This window comes from Gordionus sp. m RMFG-2023, chromosome 3 (genome assembly GCF_954871325.1).
Source record: "Gordionus sp. m RMFG-2023 chromosome 3, tfGorSpeb1-WG-v2, whole genome shotgun sequence".
Classification (NCBI taxonomy): domain Eukaryota; kingdom Metazoa; phylum Nematomorpha; class Gordioida; order Chordodea; family Parachordodidae; genus Gordionus; species Gordionus sp. m RMFG-2023.
The window spans coordinates 19,826,569-19,845,494 of NC_088777.1; the positions used below are offsets into that span (position 1 = coordinate 19,826,569).

General features: G+C 27.0%; 1 protein-coding gene across 1 annotated transcript in view; it reads left to right on the plus strand.

Moving 5' to 3' along the window:
- Positions 1–17,462, plus strand: part of LOC135927514 (uncharacterized) — a 31,850-nt gene extending 14,388 nt beyond the window's left edge. Inside the window, exons 7-19 of the mRNA XM_065463540.1 lie at positions 2,278–2,665; positions 3,603–3,695; positions 3,981–4,094; positions 4,309–4,405; positions 4,945–5,166; positions 5,616–5,915; positions 7,476–7,939; positions 8,453–8,600; positions 13,702–13,983; positions 14,037–14,507; positions 15,742–15,929; positions 16,695–16,880; positions 17,159–17,462. Coding sequence (XP_065319612.1) covers positions 2,278–2,665; positions 3,603–3,695; positions 3,981–4,094; positions 4,309–4,405; positions 4,945–5,166; positions 5,616–5,915; positions 7,476–7,939; positions 8,453–8,600; positions 13,702–13,983; positions 14,037–14,507; positions 15,742–15,929; positions 16,695–16,880; positions 17,159–17,362 — 3,157 coding nt within the window. The 3' untranslated portion in view covers positions 17,363–17,462. The remainder of the gene's footprint in view (positions 1–2,277; positions 2,666–3,602; positions 3,696–3,980; positions 4,095–4,308; positions 4,406–4,944; positions 5,167–5,615; positions 5,916–7,475; positions 7,940–8,452; positions 8,601–13,701; positions 13,984–14,036; positions 14,508–15,741; positions 15,930–16,694; positions 16,881–17,158) is intronic.
- The last annotated feature ends 1,464 nt before the right edge of the window (positions 17,463–18,926 follow it).

The following is an 18,926-nucleotide window of genomic DNA, read 5'->3' on the forward strand; positions in this document are numbered from 1 at the left end:
TTTATAATAATTAGGGCTGTGCCGATCCGCCAATTTTTTTTAAAATCTATACCTATCCGATATTTACATAGATTTCATTATTCTATATTTTTAAAAATATTTTCTATAAATAATAACTATAGGACTAAATAGGAAACTCTTTGAAATTTTTCGTTTCTCATGGCCAAGACAATATCGGATGCATTATCACACATGATTGAGTGTATTTTGTTTTTTTTTATTTCTCCAAAACTTAATCGTTATATTTAAAATATGGGGAATATTTATGGACCCGTTTTTCGTTAAAATTCTTTGTTTATATACAATGATATGTCAAAGAGATATGCAAATTCCAACCTCTATTACAAGTTCATATAGCTAAGATTTCTTGAAAAACTTTTTTAAATATTGTAAGTGTAGTGATTAGCCTTCCAATATCAGATGATACACATGACATAAGAAAATTATTATTACGCCATTGTTTATTGTCTGATTTGAAATATTCAATAGATTATTGCGGTTGTAAATAAAGAATTATTGAATATCTTTGATAATAAAAAGTTTGTCCAGAGTGTATTATTAATTTTTTGCATAAAATATTGTTTTTTTTTATTATAATGGTTTAAAGCATGGATGCACCGATTTTTATCGGATCGGGCCGATATTTCACCCATTTTAAAATATCGGTTATCGGCCAATATTATAATTTTCCGATCCAATTCGATATAAAATGGCACAACAAAAATAAAATTTTAAAAAAAAAGTTATCTAAAATTATTTATTTTTATAAATAAAATCGAAATCTATTTTTATGTATATTTTTTTAAATAATAATAAATTAATAAACATTCTGCCATATTGTTATTTTTTTTGCGCATTCCGTTTATAAAAGTGTGCGATAATCTCTTCAGAATCTGTTTTTAGTGAAGCTGGTGATATTGACAATTACCATCGCCGCTGGCTGACCTCTGATATATCGAAAATTTTGGTATTTCTAAAAAGAAATTTTCCTTATATTATTGTTAAATATTATTTTAAATATTTATTTCAAATTTCATAGTATATTTGTTTATTACTTATTATATATAGATTAATGTTATTACTTATTATATAAAAGTAATTTAACAATAACAATATTTTATATACTTATAGAATTGCAAATGAATTGAATATAAACTATAACTGAATATTATAATATATTTAAATGACATAAGTTATGGTATATTTAGATTATAGATGTTATACTAATAAAAGGTATATTAAAAATTAAAACCATTGGTATCTTTACAGAATACAAAATTATATATGATATCGGATCGGTAATCGGCCGATATCAATTTAATATCGGATCGGATCGGCCTCCAAAAAGTGGTATCGGTACACCCCTAGTTTAAAGATAGGATAAGTTTATAATTTGTGAATCGACTGATAGTAATAAAATTTCATTAGAAATAAATTACATAAACAAATATTAAAGATAATTTCTTTATACCAGTCAGAGATCTGCAATCCCGAAACCGGCACAAAAACTAATCGAATTATTATTTAAAAATATTCAAATTATATCAATTAATCAGTTTGAAAATATGGTAAATCATATAGCCTTTAATATACATTTATTGCTCATATTTTCAATTTCTTTTTGAAACAATATGCAAAATACAACCCAAATGATAATAAGAATGCCGAGCCGCGCTGAAAAAATTATCAAATAATAAATTAGAACCTAGTTAAATTTTTAAAAAGTAATCCCGGGCCGGATCTGAAAATGAAATTTGCATAAATTCAGATTGGATCTTAAATTTTGACCAATCCTCTATGTCTCTGATATCCATTATCAGTATTTATAAAAAAATCGTATTTGCAATTAGGTACTAATTAATCTCTGAAAACACGAGGGGTTCATACAGATCCTAGACTTAAAAAAAACTATTACAAAATCCTATAATTATGTTGATCTGGATTTTTCAGTAGCTTAATGACTCTTTTGATGAGTGCCTTTTAAGATATCAAAGATTTTTAATCAATTTACAACTCTTTTTTGGCTAACTATGATAACTTCTATAAAAAATTTTAATGGATCAAGTTTTAAAAATATTATATTAGATAGAATGTTTAAGTATATTCTATAAATCACGACGAAAAACAAATTAATGATCGAGATATAATAGTTTGAAATTTAGATTCGTGCTCACCCCATGAATGCTCTCGTGTTATTTTTTTAAACGAATATTCTCAAAGGTTAAGACAATTATAAATATTTTTCTTCTACATTTAACTTCTTTTTTCCCCATGAAGATTCCACCAAGAACTCCTGCTATCTAATTTTAACGCCTACAATACCTATAATTGCTATAATAATACATGCCCCCAATCGTTGGCCAACAATTTAAACAATAATACTGATAAAAGACAATCCATGCTCATAGATTTGAGATGTAGGCAAGCCTTGGCCTTTCAAATGCTGAGTAGTGGTAATCCTGACCTGGTGCCTAATGTCTTAAAATTGCTTTCTCAATCTCAAACGTTCAGCTCTAGTACGAATGTAGATAAAAACTCTTGTGGGTTATTGAATTTCAGCGTTAATAATAGCATTAGCTCAATTGGAAATGGCGGAAACCCGAGAAACAATATCAATAATTTGACCATTAATATAATTGACGAGGACGCTTATTTTGAACAACAGGTAAATTGTTTTATTTTTTCATTTTGAGAAACAATATCAATAATTTGACCATTAATATAATTGACGAGGACGCTTATTTTGAACAACAGGTAAATTGTTTTATTTTTTCATTTTTATATTGTATTGCCGATCATTATAGTGTTTTTAGTCATATGGTGTTAATGTTAAATTATTTAACTTTGGCCAACTCCAATTCAGCTAAACCAAGGTTTTGCCTAAAAATTGACTAAAACCTTTAAGTTGAGTCTCAACTAAAGATCGAGAACACTGAGGTTAATAACTTGGCCAAAGTAGTGACTTTTTCAAAAATATAGTGCGTCTAGAATTTTGAAAAAGGACACATTAGTCTAAAAAAGGTTATTAAAAATTTATACTTTGATATTATTCATCCACAGATATTGTCAATTGGGAAATTATAACTCTTAGTTCATTTCTAGTTGGTATTAACTCAATATACAAAATAATTTAATACCTAAAATTAAATTATAAATTGCCCATATTCGTCTTCTACCTTATTCGTGTATAATGTTTCCTTCATTTTATCTAATTACCAGTTTTTTAATCCAATTTTTTAGACCTTTTGTTTATTTAAATTTTAAATCTATTATATAATATATATGTGATTTTATTTTTCATTTAATTCACATAGAATAAATGGTGAGGTTAAATATCATATTAGTTAAGGAAAGATTATGATTTGATTTTAGGAAAAACAGTCCCTTCAAACCCGACAATAGATTTTAAACATCAATATTTGGACATTGCCTATTTTATTCTCAAATGAAGTTTTATTTTATTTCTGTCAAATATTATAAATATAAAAACTACACTGTTAGCAAAGATCGGATCGGACCATTGATTTTCAATACACCTATCAAGAAATAATAAATTAAAAGAGTGTGCTTTATTTTTTAAATATTTATTAATTAATTATCAGACTCTCATAACACCTTTAATGTACTGCAGCGTTGACGACAATTACACGATGGTTAAAACCTTATTGGCCTTTGTTTTGGATATCGATAAAGATGTAAAATATATTTCAAATTAAAATTATAATAATACTTTCAAAATTTTACACGTTATGAATATCTCTCTTTTAATCTATATATGTCATTTTTCAAGTGTATAAATGAAATAATTAATTATTCTTTTATTAATCTTATTATTATAATTTATTAAAATTTACACAAAGCTACTAGAACGCAGAATAAGCATTTATCAAGATAACCTCACATAAAATATAATTATTCTATTCTAAAATGTTTTACCAAATTGATATCTTATTTTAATAAATATTAAATAAATTTAAAAGGTTATTATGACGAATGCTTCTTGCTGTAGCCATTTGCCTTCATATTATAGTGAGATATGCCATTGGACTGCTTTATCCTTTTCAGTTATATTCGGACATCTTAACATAGTTGAGGTAATAGCATTTTTTTCAAAAAATGACCCATCGTATATTACTTTCTTTATTTTAAAAATTAATTATAATTTCAATTTACCATTTTGATATGATTGGTCAGTGTAAAAATATCGGCAGATACCATTATTTAAATAAAAGGGATTATTGGGCCGATGCATTATTAAATAACATTGTGCATTCATTTTTACAAGCCTTTTAAAAAAATACACTGAAGGTATTGCTAGAAAATGGAGCAAATGTTGAAGGCGGTATTAAATGCGGGGAGGAATTATGTTTTTCTGAAACTCCCCTTCAATTAGCGTGCGCATCGGGTATTCATAATATCAATAATTCAAATTATGATCTTTTTATCGTAAAAGTATTTTTAATTAAGTATAATTATTTATTTTGAAATATTAAAATCAATAGGCCATGGAAAATGTAATTTTTCCATTTAAGTTCTCATCATCTCTTTTTAGAAACGCCATTTTATTTAATTAATCTTTACTTAATACTCATGTAATAATTTTATAACATAAAATATTTTATTTTTATTGAATATGTTTAAATTTCACATACTTTTCTCTTTTAATTTCCTTTATATATAATTTTTATTTTTTTATGTTTTTTTTGGAAATTATAAACCCCGTAAAAAATTTTTCCTCTTTTTCAGAAAAATTTGTTATAGGTAGAGTTTTTTTTTCGCTGCGCTTTCCTAGTTCCCTTTAAAGTAATGTTTTAATTTATTTAAGAATCAAAATAAGTCATCTTTATCAAAATGGGCTCAACTCAATAATCATAATCATGGTAGATGATATGAGCACTGGCCACCTACTCCAAATTGTCTCATAATATCTTATTTATTATGTAGGCAACCTTCGTATAGTTACTTCGCTTCTAAACAAAGGAGGGGATCCTTACTTATGTACTGCTTATAACCATCGCAGCAGCTGTTGCTTGCCTCCTTCTCCTTCACCGAACGCTGCTAATCAACGTCACTATTATGGCTTGAATGTTAATCATAATCGGTTCCAAGGGAATTCTGTCGAATACGGTGACGCTCTTTATAGTGAGACCTCCCGAAGACTTTACGGTTTTTTGTTTTTATATTATAGTCACTTTTTCTTTTTTTAATTATATTAATATAGGCAAAAGTAAGAAAAATGGGGTTTGTGCAAAGTTTTGGCGAAAAATAAAGAAGGTATATTGAGGAAATCAATTCTAATCCAAATTTCATCTACCCTTTTTTTGTTTGGGTCACCGGTTACTTAATTCGATTGTTTAATTGAAATGGTTTTTGTAATTTACATAATAATTATCATTAACAACTTAAAATTTAAATTTATTTTTTGTTGTAGTCATATATCGAAAGCCAATTGTTTATCACGATATATTGAATATTAAGGGTCAAAATTTTTGTAAAATTGAAAAATATAATTATCAAATTGAGCCTGCCACACATTACCGTTACAATTTTTTCCCCATTTTATTTAATTTTAATGCAATTCAATAATTATTCCATTACTCCTTCATTTTTTTCAGAAACACTTGACCTAAACCATCACCCTAGTGCTCATATAACTCCTTTGAGCTCAACTTGCGGGGTCAGAGCAGGAAGCCATGCCCCATTTGTTCTAGCGGCATCCCATGGAAGACTGGACATTGTGAGGGCGATGCTCGCTCAGCCCCTTATTCCAAAACCCAGAGATATTCTTTCTCTCGAGGAGATACTCGCTGAAGGTTGTTCCATGTTTACCCATAACAGGAGTAATAACTCCAAATGCCCCAGTCCGAGCCCTTCTAGCACATCGAACAAAGGAACAGGAGAATTTACCATCACAAGTTTACCACTCATTTAGAATAAAATTATTCCGTCGAAGATGAAAAAATAGAGGTCTTGATTGAGGGTTGGATAGTTTTAAAATCATAAGAAAAAAAACGATGATTTGTCAGAGGTCCATAGCCCAACCCTTTATAACGAATAAATATTTTCTCCAAAGTGAATGAGTAACAACTAAATGGTTCAAGGTAGTTTTCAGCAAAGGAATATGGGATATTATAAATAGGGTTCCGGACCTAACCTGTACATCCGGATTCGGGTTCGAGACTTGTTTTTCTGAACCTGGACACATAAAAATATTAAGATTTTTGAACCTAAACCCGATTTTTTATCTCAGAACCCCATCCAAACTTGATATTTTGTTTTTACTCTTAATGCATTTAGGATAAAATTTCCCAAACTTTATTACCGTTTTCAATTTTCTACCAAATTTTAAAAATAGTTATTGAAACCTTTTTTTACTCTTATTCTTACAAAATAAGTTTACATACCATATATATTCTATTGATAGTGGGTAATTTCTCCTTATACTCGAAACTCACCCCGGATTATGTCGAACCTCAGGAATTGAAATCAATTTTTTTTTAAAATATGAACCTAAACCCATACCACATTTTTTAAAGATAAATTTTGAGCCTTGGTCAGAGATCTTAATGGGCCTTAATTTTTTAATCTGGCCCGCAGTCAAAATTTAAGCCCAGACCCTGCTCAGCCCATATTTAATATTAGAAAAAATTCCCAAGCCCAAAATAAATTTTAATAATTTTTCCCTAGTCCTCCAAAAATTGAATTTATTGTATTTAATGAAAATAAACAATATTTAAGTGTATTTAAGCAATCATTTTGTTTATAATACTGAAATTTATATTTAAAAAAATAAATGAGCTAAATTTAAATTTTAAAATTTTGAAAACCTATCGCCGGCCCAGACCTACTAGAATTTAATATTAGTCTCCTGGGCCGCGGGTCGGATAGGCCCAGATAGTTTTTGACTTGAATCCTTACTAAACCCTTAAACATTTTATCGGGTCCAGACTGATTATAAGTTAAAAAAATTTTTTAACTTATTTTAGATATGCATAATTGGAAGTCATTTGAGTAATCAAGGAGGAAAAATTAAAGGGTAATTATGTAATCAAAATATGGGTAGTGCCTCATTATGATTAAATTTACATGCCTTCTCTTGATTTGGGCTCAATGTTAATTTATTTTATTTCTAGTAGTAACTCTAATATAACCTGATTTTTAAAATAGGTGATATGTCATTAAAGTAATTAAAAAATTTAAATAAGGCAATTTTAATATATTACCAAGATCATTATTATAGCTGAACCAAATTGATTAAAACTATCACTTTTGAGCTTTTGGAAACAAATAATTAGGACTATATAATTTTTTAAAAATTTTCTTTAATTTTATTTTTCCGAAAATCACAACAATTTTACAATATCCAAATTTTATATAAAAAAAATATATCAATTTCTACATCAAAATAAAATAATAATAATATTTTTTTTACATTAATACAACTATAATAATTCATCCATTTTTTGAATTTATAGCTCATAACTTGGAAAAAATTAGTCTCGAAGAGGATTCTACCCAATCGAAAAATTCCCAAAATTCTCAAGCAACGATATTTACTTTTTCTACTTCATGTATTAACCCCATAAATACGCCAACGGACTTGAATTCTATCGTATTTAGCCCCAATTTTAGTAACATGGAAGAAATCAATCAATATTCTAATATTAATCACGTAGCTCTGACTCATTCGACATCTTTGAACGTTTCATCTAGTGTTACAACTTTTCCCGTCCTGAACTCTGAACTCAAAGGTCTCGATCACTCAAATCTCAACTTGGAAGGGCCAAACACAGCAGTTGCTAATAGAAATAATGTTATGAACGTTACGAACAGCGGGGGAACCCTGAACGCCATGAGTAACTATAATAATAATAGTGGCACTACGGGCAAAAGCAAGGATAAAAGCAGGAGGCATTCTCAGCCAAAACTAAATTATTCAGTAAGTCTTTAAAAAATATATATTTTATTGTTATTTTTTAAAATATAATATAAACTTTTTGGATTGTATATGTGAATAATGCTTTGAATTTTGTTCTTAAATATTATTTAATTTTTTTCTATTTGTTACTATTGGCTATTGTCAAATTTTGAGATTCTTAGCTAATCCACAAAATTTTATAAAAATTCAAGTCAAGGCTCGTTTTAAACTAAGGCATAATTGGAGTGGTTGGATCTTAATTTTCAAATATTTTTAAAATTAGCATGGAAACGCTCCTATCAGAACCAAGCCTTAAAGTTTGAAAGTGATTAAGCATTTCAATGTTAATTTCTACTCAATTTGGAAATCTAAATGATTATATTGATATTGGTACGTAGGGTAAAAGCAATAAATTTGATTTTCGAAGAAAAATGATAAATTATTAGTTGATTGACCAAACTTGATTAAGATAAAAAAACAAAAAAAGCGATAATAATTTTTTGAAATGATTTTATAACAAAAATAATTCTATAGAAACGTATATTGTCGCCAAACATAACTAGTTTTATCAATAGCGTAAACAACATAACTAACAGCATAAATAAATCTGCCAACGATTATTTAACATTGCAGGAAATATTGGCCGAAGGATATATAATGCCCTCAACATCTGATACTATAGGTACATATTTAAAAATTATTAAAACATAATTTGACGTATTTTATTTTTATTGACGTGTTAACATGCCTATAATTCTATTTATAAACCTATCCATAAATAGTGTTACATTAGTGTTGTTAATTTGCTTGGTCGTAAAATATACGACCCAATTTTGTGCTCAGGCCGGCTCTGAACACTAACCCTGAACACATACCCGGAGTTCAAACCCGTCACAAAAACCCATTTATTTTTAGTTGTTTTTTGTTGAACTTAGGAAAGTATATATAAGATTTATTCTTTAGAAAAAGCGTTCCCTCTCGATAGGCAATATGGGTATCAATAAAGGTGTTTTAATCATAACTTGACTGTAATCATTATCATTTTCTAAATGGGTGGGTTTAGGTCTTGAGGGATCAGGAATATTTTAAACAACACAAAATATTGATATGGGGGTCAAATAAAAGGTGTTTTAATTATATCTTGACTGTAATCATAATTATTATTCTGTGAGCGGATATGGCCCTTAATTTCTCAAGAAATAATAAAATTGGCGTTTATCGTTAGGGGTTACACAAGAAAAAAAAGGATAGATTAATTATATTTATTATTTTAATAATTTTATGGATCTCAAAGTATACTTTGTGTTTTGCATTATAATTTATAATTACGGAAAAAAATTTAAAAAAAGGCGAGCATCCTGCTATAAACCAACATAATGGGAACACATCTAGCTCATTTTTAAATAAATAAAAATAAATGAGGGTCTTAAGTTATTTTTTGTCAAATATTAGTATTTCAAATTTCTAAAAAACGACTTGATCTAATTAATAAAAAAAATTGAGGATACTAAATTTCATATATTTTTTAATAAAATACAAAATTTCATAAATAGCGAGTGACGTGTTTTAGAGTTATAAAAATTTAAAAACACTACGTTAAATAAATATAGAAAGGTCAATTAGGCTGGTTTTCTGGTTTTTTGAAAAATGTCTGAACTTGTTAAATGAATTACAATATAATTAGAGAGTCTAAAGGTTTCCTTAGAGAAATAGAGATCCAGCGGAAAAATATTATTCGCCAGGAACTTCCAAAAGGTAACAAATTATGTTTTCCGATATATTTAAAAATAAAAACATATTAATAATGAACTCCTTATTAGAAAGTAAGTGGATAAGTAGCAAAGAATTTTAATACTTTATATTAATTATATCAATCATTTCTATCAAGCACTATTGCATACGTGAATGCATTCGCCATATTACATTCGCGATAATACATTTTTATGCATTCGCGATAATATTTCGTGGTAATGCATTCGCGCTAATACATTCGCTATGATGCATTCATAGTAATGTCTTCGCTATGATGCATTCGCGGTAATACATTCGTTGTAATGCATTCGCGATACTGTTTTTGCTATGATGCATTCGCGTTGATGCATTTCGCGGAAAAAGTTTCGCGGTATTGAAGTGATACGAAACAAAACTACTTACGAATAAATTGTGATAATTTAAAAAAATATAAATTTTTAATGCATATAAGATACTAAGAATTCCTGAAGAGGAAAAGATTTGTCTTGACCTTTAAAGAGAACTGGGTAAGTATGATCAATTGCGGGAGAAATTTGGCCAAAATTTTTATTTTGCGGGAAGTTATCCCCTCCCCCCACCCCCATTATTTCTTAAATACTTCATATATAATAAAAAATGTTAGTAATGTTTTGTAATATTTTTCAAAGAAAAATGTTCTCATATTTTTAAGCGTGGGGATTAATATTACGAAAAAATTATACCCACTCGAATGCTTTTAGACCTTATATTTTTGAGAATCATAAAAAATGGAGAGCATAATAATCTGCTCGAACAAGATATCAATATCTAGCGGTATTTTTAATATATTTATCTAATTACAACATCTATCAATTTATGGTTTTTGTTCCAAGATCTTACTCTTAACTGTCGTATTGGGATAGAGAATCATGTGGGATTCGGAATCCCAACGTGGAGATTCGTTTTATTCGGGATCTTTTTTTAAAAATATTTAAAAAATATTCCGAATCCCCATGAAAAATAAAATAAAATAATTACTTTTTCTTTTCTTTTTTTGCGGCTGGCATCATATAATTAAAAGGCCAAAATAAGGGATTTAAAAAGAGAATTTAAAAAAAAAGTAAATAGTATAAAATTAAGGCATATAATAAATGAAAAGGGATGAGGTTAAGACTTTATTTAAAAAAATATTAAAATATATTACTTTTTCTTCTCTTTTTTTGCGGCTGGCACCATATAATTAAAAGGCCAAAATAAGGGATTTAAAAAGATAATTTAAAAAAAAGTAAATACTATAAAATTAAAGCTTATAATGAATAAAAAGGGATGAGGTTAAGACTATTTTGTTTTAAAAAATATTAATAAATATATTTATAAAAAATCCGAATTATTGCAACAATTTTCGTTGAACATTTAAGCAGGAATGGTTACGTTTTGGTTACGGTTCTTGAGAAGAAATTTATATAAAGGTTCTGTTCGGTTCAGCTAATTATAAAGGTTTATAAAGTTTCATTACGGTTAGAAATTTTTTTTTTATTGAAGCAACACCATCTTCTAATTTATTTTTATTATAAGCATTTATGAATTATATATAAAAAAAATATATAAAATTGAAAATAACTCATTTTTAAATATATTATTTGAACTTATAAGTAATATATTTTCAAGTATAAATGGATTCCTTTTTGTTCGTTGTGACGATAACACATAGCCCCGAAAAAGCCCTTTCTACAGAAACTTGTGTTGCGGGAACCGCCAGTACTATAAGAGCACGTTTATACAATTCAGGATATTCAAATTATTTCCATTTCTAATATATAAAAACTGAACCGGTTTAACCGTTTTTTATAAAGGTTCTTTTTACTCCTTCAAAAAATAATTATATCGGTTCGGTTACAGTTATGGTTCAGATATTTATAACAAAAATAAATTTTATAAAAAAAATATTTAAGGGGATTTTTTAAAAAAACAATTAAATTATATTTTTTTCCGCCTGGCTCAGAAAATTTTATTTTTTAGAGATATTTAATATGTATTACTTTTATGCTTTTCATTAAATACTCGAAAAAATGATTTTAATATAAATTAAATGTAAAAAAATAAATGTGCCAATGAAAATATTCACGCCCATTCACGCTTACCACTAAAAAAATTTCGACCCGACCCGCCCTCTCACGAAAGGCAATATTTTGTTTAACGCCCGAAAATTCACGGTGTTTTTAAATTTTTCAAAACTTTAATGCTATAATTTTTTACACTTTTTTGAATTTATTCTATTTATTTCTTTAATTCCATAATCCATAATAACAAAAAATAAATACATATTATAAATCCAAATTTTTACTTAGAAAAAGAAGAATGTCTATTTTTTTTATTTCAATTGTGTACGCCTTTCCTCTAATAGGCGATATTTACTGAAAATACCCTTTCACTAGAAACCGAATTTGCCAGGGCGGACAAAATTTTACTCTCTAATTTTATCAAAACAAGAAATAAATTTTCCTGCTTCCAAAACTTCAAAATATTGCCATTGTTATTTGTTTTATTTTTTAAAATTTTATTTTGATAATATTGATAGTATAATTTTTAAAAAAATGATAAAACACTAAAATATTAAAACTATATAAAAATATGTAAAAATATATAAAATTATTAAATAAAAATATATATTGGTCCTTAGCCTTTTTGAAAAAAAAACATTTTGATAATCTCAACTTAAAATTTGTTTGTTGTTATAAATAATTTAGTTTTAACAATCTCTAAATGTGTCTTACCTTATTTGGCTCAACCTAAAGATACATAGTATTTTTCCTTATTCATAATTGATTTTTAAAAACGGCTAACTCAATATTACATCCAGAAAAATAAACCATTATAATTTTTTATATACTGAACCGTTATAAATAACGAACGAAATGCCATATTGCATTGAATAATTGTTGCAATAATTCGGATTTTTTATAAATATTTTTTAATATTTTTTTTAAAACAAAAAAGTCTTAACCTCATCCCTTTTTATTCATTATATGCCTTAATTTTATACTATTTACTTTTTTTAAAATTCTCTTTTTAAATCTCTTATTTTGGCCTTTTAATTATATGGTGCCAGCTGCAAAAAAAAGAGAAGAAAAAGTAATTATTATTTTTTTTTCATGGGGGATTCGGAATATTTTTTAAATATTTTTAAAAAAAGATCCCGAATAAAACGTGCCCCACGTTTGGATTCCGAATCCCACATGATTCCATATCCTATTACGACAGCGAAATCCAAATTAAAATATTTTTTAATAACTATTAGTTAGTCGATTAACATCACTGCCTATATTGATAAATTGTGATGATAAAAATATTCCAGCCCCCAAAAGACCTAGACCCGTTTACTTGGAATATTAATTTAGTTACAATTAAAACATAATAAAATTACCTTTTATTTGATTCATATCAATATTTTCAGTTGATTAAAATATTCTTGACCCTCAAAACCTAGATTCACCCACTTAGAATAATAATTATGATTACAATCAAAATATAATTAAATTTACTTTTATTTGGCGCTGTTAAAAATATTCCTGACCCCTTAAGATCTAGGACCGCCCACTTAAAATAATAATTATGATTACAGTCAAGATATAATTAAAACACCTTTTATTTGATGCCCAATTATTATTTTGTGTTAATAGAAATATTCCTGACCCTCGAGTCTTAAATTAGCTCATCGAGAGGAAACGTTTGTCCTCCTAATGAATAGATCTTTCGATTAGCTCTCGATTGATATATATATTGAATATATATATACTTTCCTAAGTTCAACAAAAATACAACTATTAATTGATTTTTGCTCCGGGTCTGAACACCACATCTGGACCCCAGGTCTGTGCTCAGAGCTGGCTTAGTCGACCTTTAGACCCAAACCCTAGGTCTGGGTTTTACACAACCAACCAATTAACAACACAGTTACAATTGACCTGTTAAAAGAATGGGACAAGTAAGGAAACAAGCTTTAATATAATGAATTTACTGTAATTTATCCTTCGTATTTTAAAAATTTTGGTGTTTATAATAATAAATACCAGAAATTAAGGAGACCAGTTCCAATAGCCTTCAATTACCTTCTTTCCCCGTGCTCCCAGAAAATTTGAAATCCAACAACAAATTTACTAGTAACAATTCATGTGTAGCTTCTACAAGTTTAAAACTGAAAAATACCAACAATATAAATTCGTTAATCGTGCAACAACCTAAAAATTTAACAGCGTGTAATTTAACCAAAGCCCAAGGAAGAGTCCTTATGGAAGCAATGTATCATGCAGCAGAGAGTGGTCATATTATAATATGTATGGAGCTCCGAAATTTAGGTATTTTTTACATTAATATATGAATCAACATTTATAATTTTATATCTATATAGGTATAGTTTGGAATCTCCACATCTGGATAACTTGCTTGACTCACGTAGCTTCCCAACCTCAACCATTGTATACTCGAACTAGCCCAAATTTAGCTAACAACTTTAATACTAACAATTTACTCTTTCCTCAAAATATCTTACATTACCTGCTAACCGATTTTCCTAACGTCAAGTTCGACGAAGTTAATATACCGGAGTTTCTGGAGGCTGCCTTTCCCATCTTACTCAACCTATTCCGTTCCTATTTATCTAATAACTCAACGTCAGAACAACATTTGGATGTAACTGATAATCTGGAGGATCAAAATCGCCACAATGATGATAATTTCAAAACTAGCTCAGAAATCTTTAAACCTGTTTGCAAAATATTGAGCGATTGTTATAGGGTTGGGGTTAGAACAGTTATCGAGGATGCAATGTTACCCCCTCCGATTCCGAATTCACCTCAATCGGTTCGATCTACTCTTATAGGTAAGTATATCACTTAATGTTAGGCCCACCCACCTTTTTTAAAAAAACGCACGATACCTATCACATAAACGCCTTGGAATGATAATTTAAGTTTAAATAATTTATGTGTAGTAAAGGTGTTATGAAAAGAAATCGGTATACTCATGATATTAATTTCATTGTTGGATCAACATAAAAAGCAGGAATTATAAAATCGCCTGTTCTGTATATTATTATTTCATGTGGATCTCATACATTTCTACATACCTATTCTCTATTAGTAATGTTATACTTTTGAAAAGTCTTCTTACAAGTTACATTTTTAAAAAGTAAGAAGTTATATAAAATAACTAGTTACATTCTTTACTATATAAATTGTTTATATAATTCATCATTTTTAACACTTGAGTGTTTTGGGAATATAATCAGATATTTTTTTAATTGATACAAAAAAAAGCCTATCGATATTATGGCTTGGATTTTTAGTAGCCTCCTATTTTTTAACATAATTGCAAAATTTTGTACATTTTCATTGAGTAAATTTTAAGATATTAATATTTCTTACAGGCCATGACACCAATTTTAATTCTTATAATTTTATTAGTTTGTGATTTTTACAAAAATGTAACTAGTTACCTTACACCGAAACCTGCAATGGTCGAAATATTAGGCTCGACCCGGTATTTATTTTGGATCGGGATCACTAGCATCTACAAATTCTTTCTTTTTTTGTCATGTAACTTATTGTCCACTTAATTATTTCAAGATTTTTATTCATCAGGTATCGGCTGCCATCCTAGCAAAATTATTCAATTCGAATACGAATAATAAAAATTTACAATTTATTCAAAAAAATTATTTGCAACATATTCATTTTGAAACTTATTATTTTGTAAATTTAATAATTCATTTTTTTACTTTAATAATATCTCAAAAATTTTAATTGAATAATGTTTTTATTTCGAATATTTGATTCTCACAAATATGAATAATACCAATATTCCAATCGAATACGAATAATATAATTATTTGGTAAAGATTTAAATTAAAAATAAAAATTTTTCTAACTTATAATTTTAAAATGCAAAATATGGATATAGGTTAGTCGATATTCAAATGAATAATTTAAGAAGCATAATATGCTTATATATTTAAAAATAATTGAAATCAAATTTTTAAAATTATTTTCTTTAATTATATGATTTACTCGACAATAATAATGCGATGTATTGATTTACAAAACTAAAAACACAAGATCCTTGCTATGTAAATAGCCCGGAGCTATCTGATATATCGTTTTTGGTCGAAGGGAAAATATTTTTTGGTCATAAAATCATATTGGTAAACTCTTCGCCCCGATTTAAAGCCATGCTATGCGATAAATTCGCCGAATCTAATCAGGATGTTATACCCATACCAGACATACGTTACGATATTTTTAAGGTATAAATTAGAGCTCTTTGTGGACCTGTCCAGCCTGAGTTCGAAGCCGGATTTGGTTAAGCCGGACCTATTTATTATTTTCGAACTCGGAGAAAATTTATAATATTAAAATTAATAAATATTATACCTATTTTATGTTTTTTATACCTTTATTTTTATTAAAAAAAAGATATTCATATATTATAAAAGTTATAGCTTAAATTCGGGATGTGTCTATATTTTTTATCAGATTGGTTCTGGTCGACTATTCGTCTTTTTTCGGTTTGTTCATTTGTACTTTATCTGAGTATATTATTAAGCAATCCATTATTCTAATTTAACTAATATTTTTATATAAACTAGAATTAAAATTTTTATGCAATCTAAATATCAAAATTATTTCTGGATTAATATTAAGTAAAATTATTTTTATATAAACTAGAATTAAAATTTTTATGCAACCTAAATATCAAAATTATTTCTGGATTAATATTAAGTAAAATTATTATTTAATTAGAACTTATATACAAAATATAGTAAAATGAGGTATAATAAAATATTTTCATTTAAAAAATTAAGCAAATAATTATTTAAATTTTCGGGCCGGACTAGACGAACTCGAATCTAGAAAGATTTTTTTGAACTGGGCGGACCTCCCCCCCCCCTCTTTCCCAGTCTATGCAAAGCTCTAGTATTTACTCATGCTTTTTATAAAATATATTCATAAATATATTATACCATTTGATCCATACATTCATAATATACATTATAATTTATATCCAAAAGGTTATAATGGAATTTTTGTATAGCGGTAAAGTGGACAGCATCAAAAACCGGGATTCGGCATTTGTTTTGGAACTAATGGCCGCTTCCAATTTTTTCTTACTCGACGGATTGCAAAGGGAATGTGAAATATTTTCTTCTAATATACTGGACCTTACGAATTGCGTTTCCATATACAAAACCGCTCGGGTTGGTAATTATTTACATTTAACATAGTAAATTCAGCCACTTTTATAATTTTTTATAAACTAAACATCAGTTAAGTTGTTATCTTATAGGCATTTCACTTCACTTAGCTTGTAAATATATATTAATAACTTATATCTTCGGAAGTGACACATATCTATGGAATGGGTCTTCAAGCCAATCAAAAGGATTGAAAATAGGTGTTTTGCCATTTAATAAAAAAAAATTTATCACAAAAACTTCTTTTATTTTTAATGTCTTAAATTTTTTTATTGATAAAGTTGTACTGCTGTGAGGAATTGTCCAATTATTGCGTCGGATTTTTTCTCAAAAACTTACCACACTTGGTTCAAAACCTGGATTCTTGTACAGCTCCATCGGATTCATTCTTAAAACTTTTTACCACATCCGATTTTTCCTCAGAAATTTATACTAGAATAAAAAAAATACTTATTGAAAGACTTTTAAGTCGATTAAACAAATAGGAAAAATATAGCATAAAATGTTAATATTATTTAATTTAATCGCTTCTAAAATATTATTCTATCTGATTTACAATCTTAACAGGAGAATTGTAAATTGATGTTTTGCAATTGTATTATATATATATATTCAAATGAATATATTGTGTAATATTATTTATTATAAAACTTTTATAGGTTTTATAGGTTTTTTTGTTCAATATTAATATATTTAAAAAAAAAATTTATTTATAAAATAATATTATGTATATAGTTGTATAGTTTATTAAAATTTATTAGTGCAACTTTTATAGATTATTATACCTATAATTATATCAAACTCACGAGTCAAGTTATTTTATATTATAATTACATATATCTAATTTAAAAAATTAATTTATAATAATTATTTTGAAAAAACCAAAAAAATAGTACATATTATTATTTATATAATTTTTCTAATAAATTACAACTTTATATTTTTTTACAAATTATTTATATTATACCATGTCTCGTCTTGCAAAAATAAAATTATTCAAATTTTATATATAAAGGATTTCAATCTATTGAGCAGAATGGTATACATTTTTACAGGAATATTTGCAACATTAGGATGTAATATAAAATTGACAAACAAGAATATTCATCGGGTTTTTTCAGAAACACTGACTTCTTCAAACACATAATATAGGGGTTTTTTAAAACTTATTTTTTTACAAACAGTAAAAAAAAAATTCTTATAAAACATGATATTGCTATAAAAAAGGATATTATTTTTGAAAAAGACCCTTTATTTGAAGAAAATCACTTGCTTCTGAAAAATAGGACTATGCGACATAAACAAGCGATATATCAGAGTTGTTAAGACTCCTTTTTAAAAACTCAATTTTACAGTAGAACCGGCTCTCGCTCTAAAGACTTTCATTTTAATTAACTTTCATTTTTCTATACAAAGTGTAGACGTAAATAAAAATTTAATATATTTATCCTTATATTATTTCAAATTAAATTAATTTTTATATATATTTTATTTTTAAAAGCATGAATTTTTCTAAATTAATTGGATACACATCGTTTCTTTCCTAAAACCTGTTTAGAAATATTAAACAAACGCAGAAGGAGCACTAAAGAAAAGTAGAACATAGATGTTTCAAGTTTTGCATATGAATTGTTTTCTATAAACCAGAAATAAAATGTTTGAAAGTATTGTATTTGGAATTTTCCCGAACGATCTGGGCTCATGCAGGTGTTATACCACCTCGGGAAATGATTCATTATGTAATATTTAAATTGCAAATAATTATTAATATATTTGGATGCTTTGCCCAGCCTCCTAAAAGCATAAATATATGTTTAAAAATATATTTATTCATCTTATTTTAATTTCCTTGAAATTTTAGTAAATCTTAAATAACAATTGTATATATTTTATCTTCGATTTTTTTTTGCATTTAATATAAATTTATCTTTACCTAATTTAGTTTATGATGATGATGGTTAATTATTTGAAAGATAAAATTTTTGGGCAGTTAAGGTTTTCAATTAATTGGAAATTTAGCAAATTTTAACTAGGAATGCACCAATACTT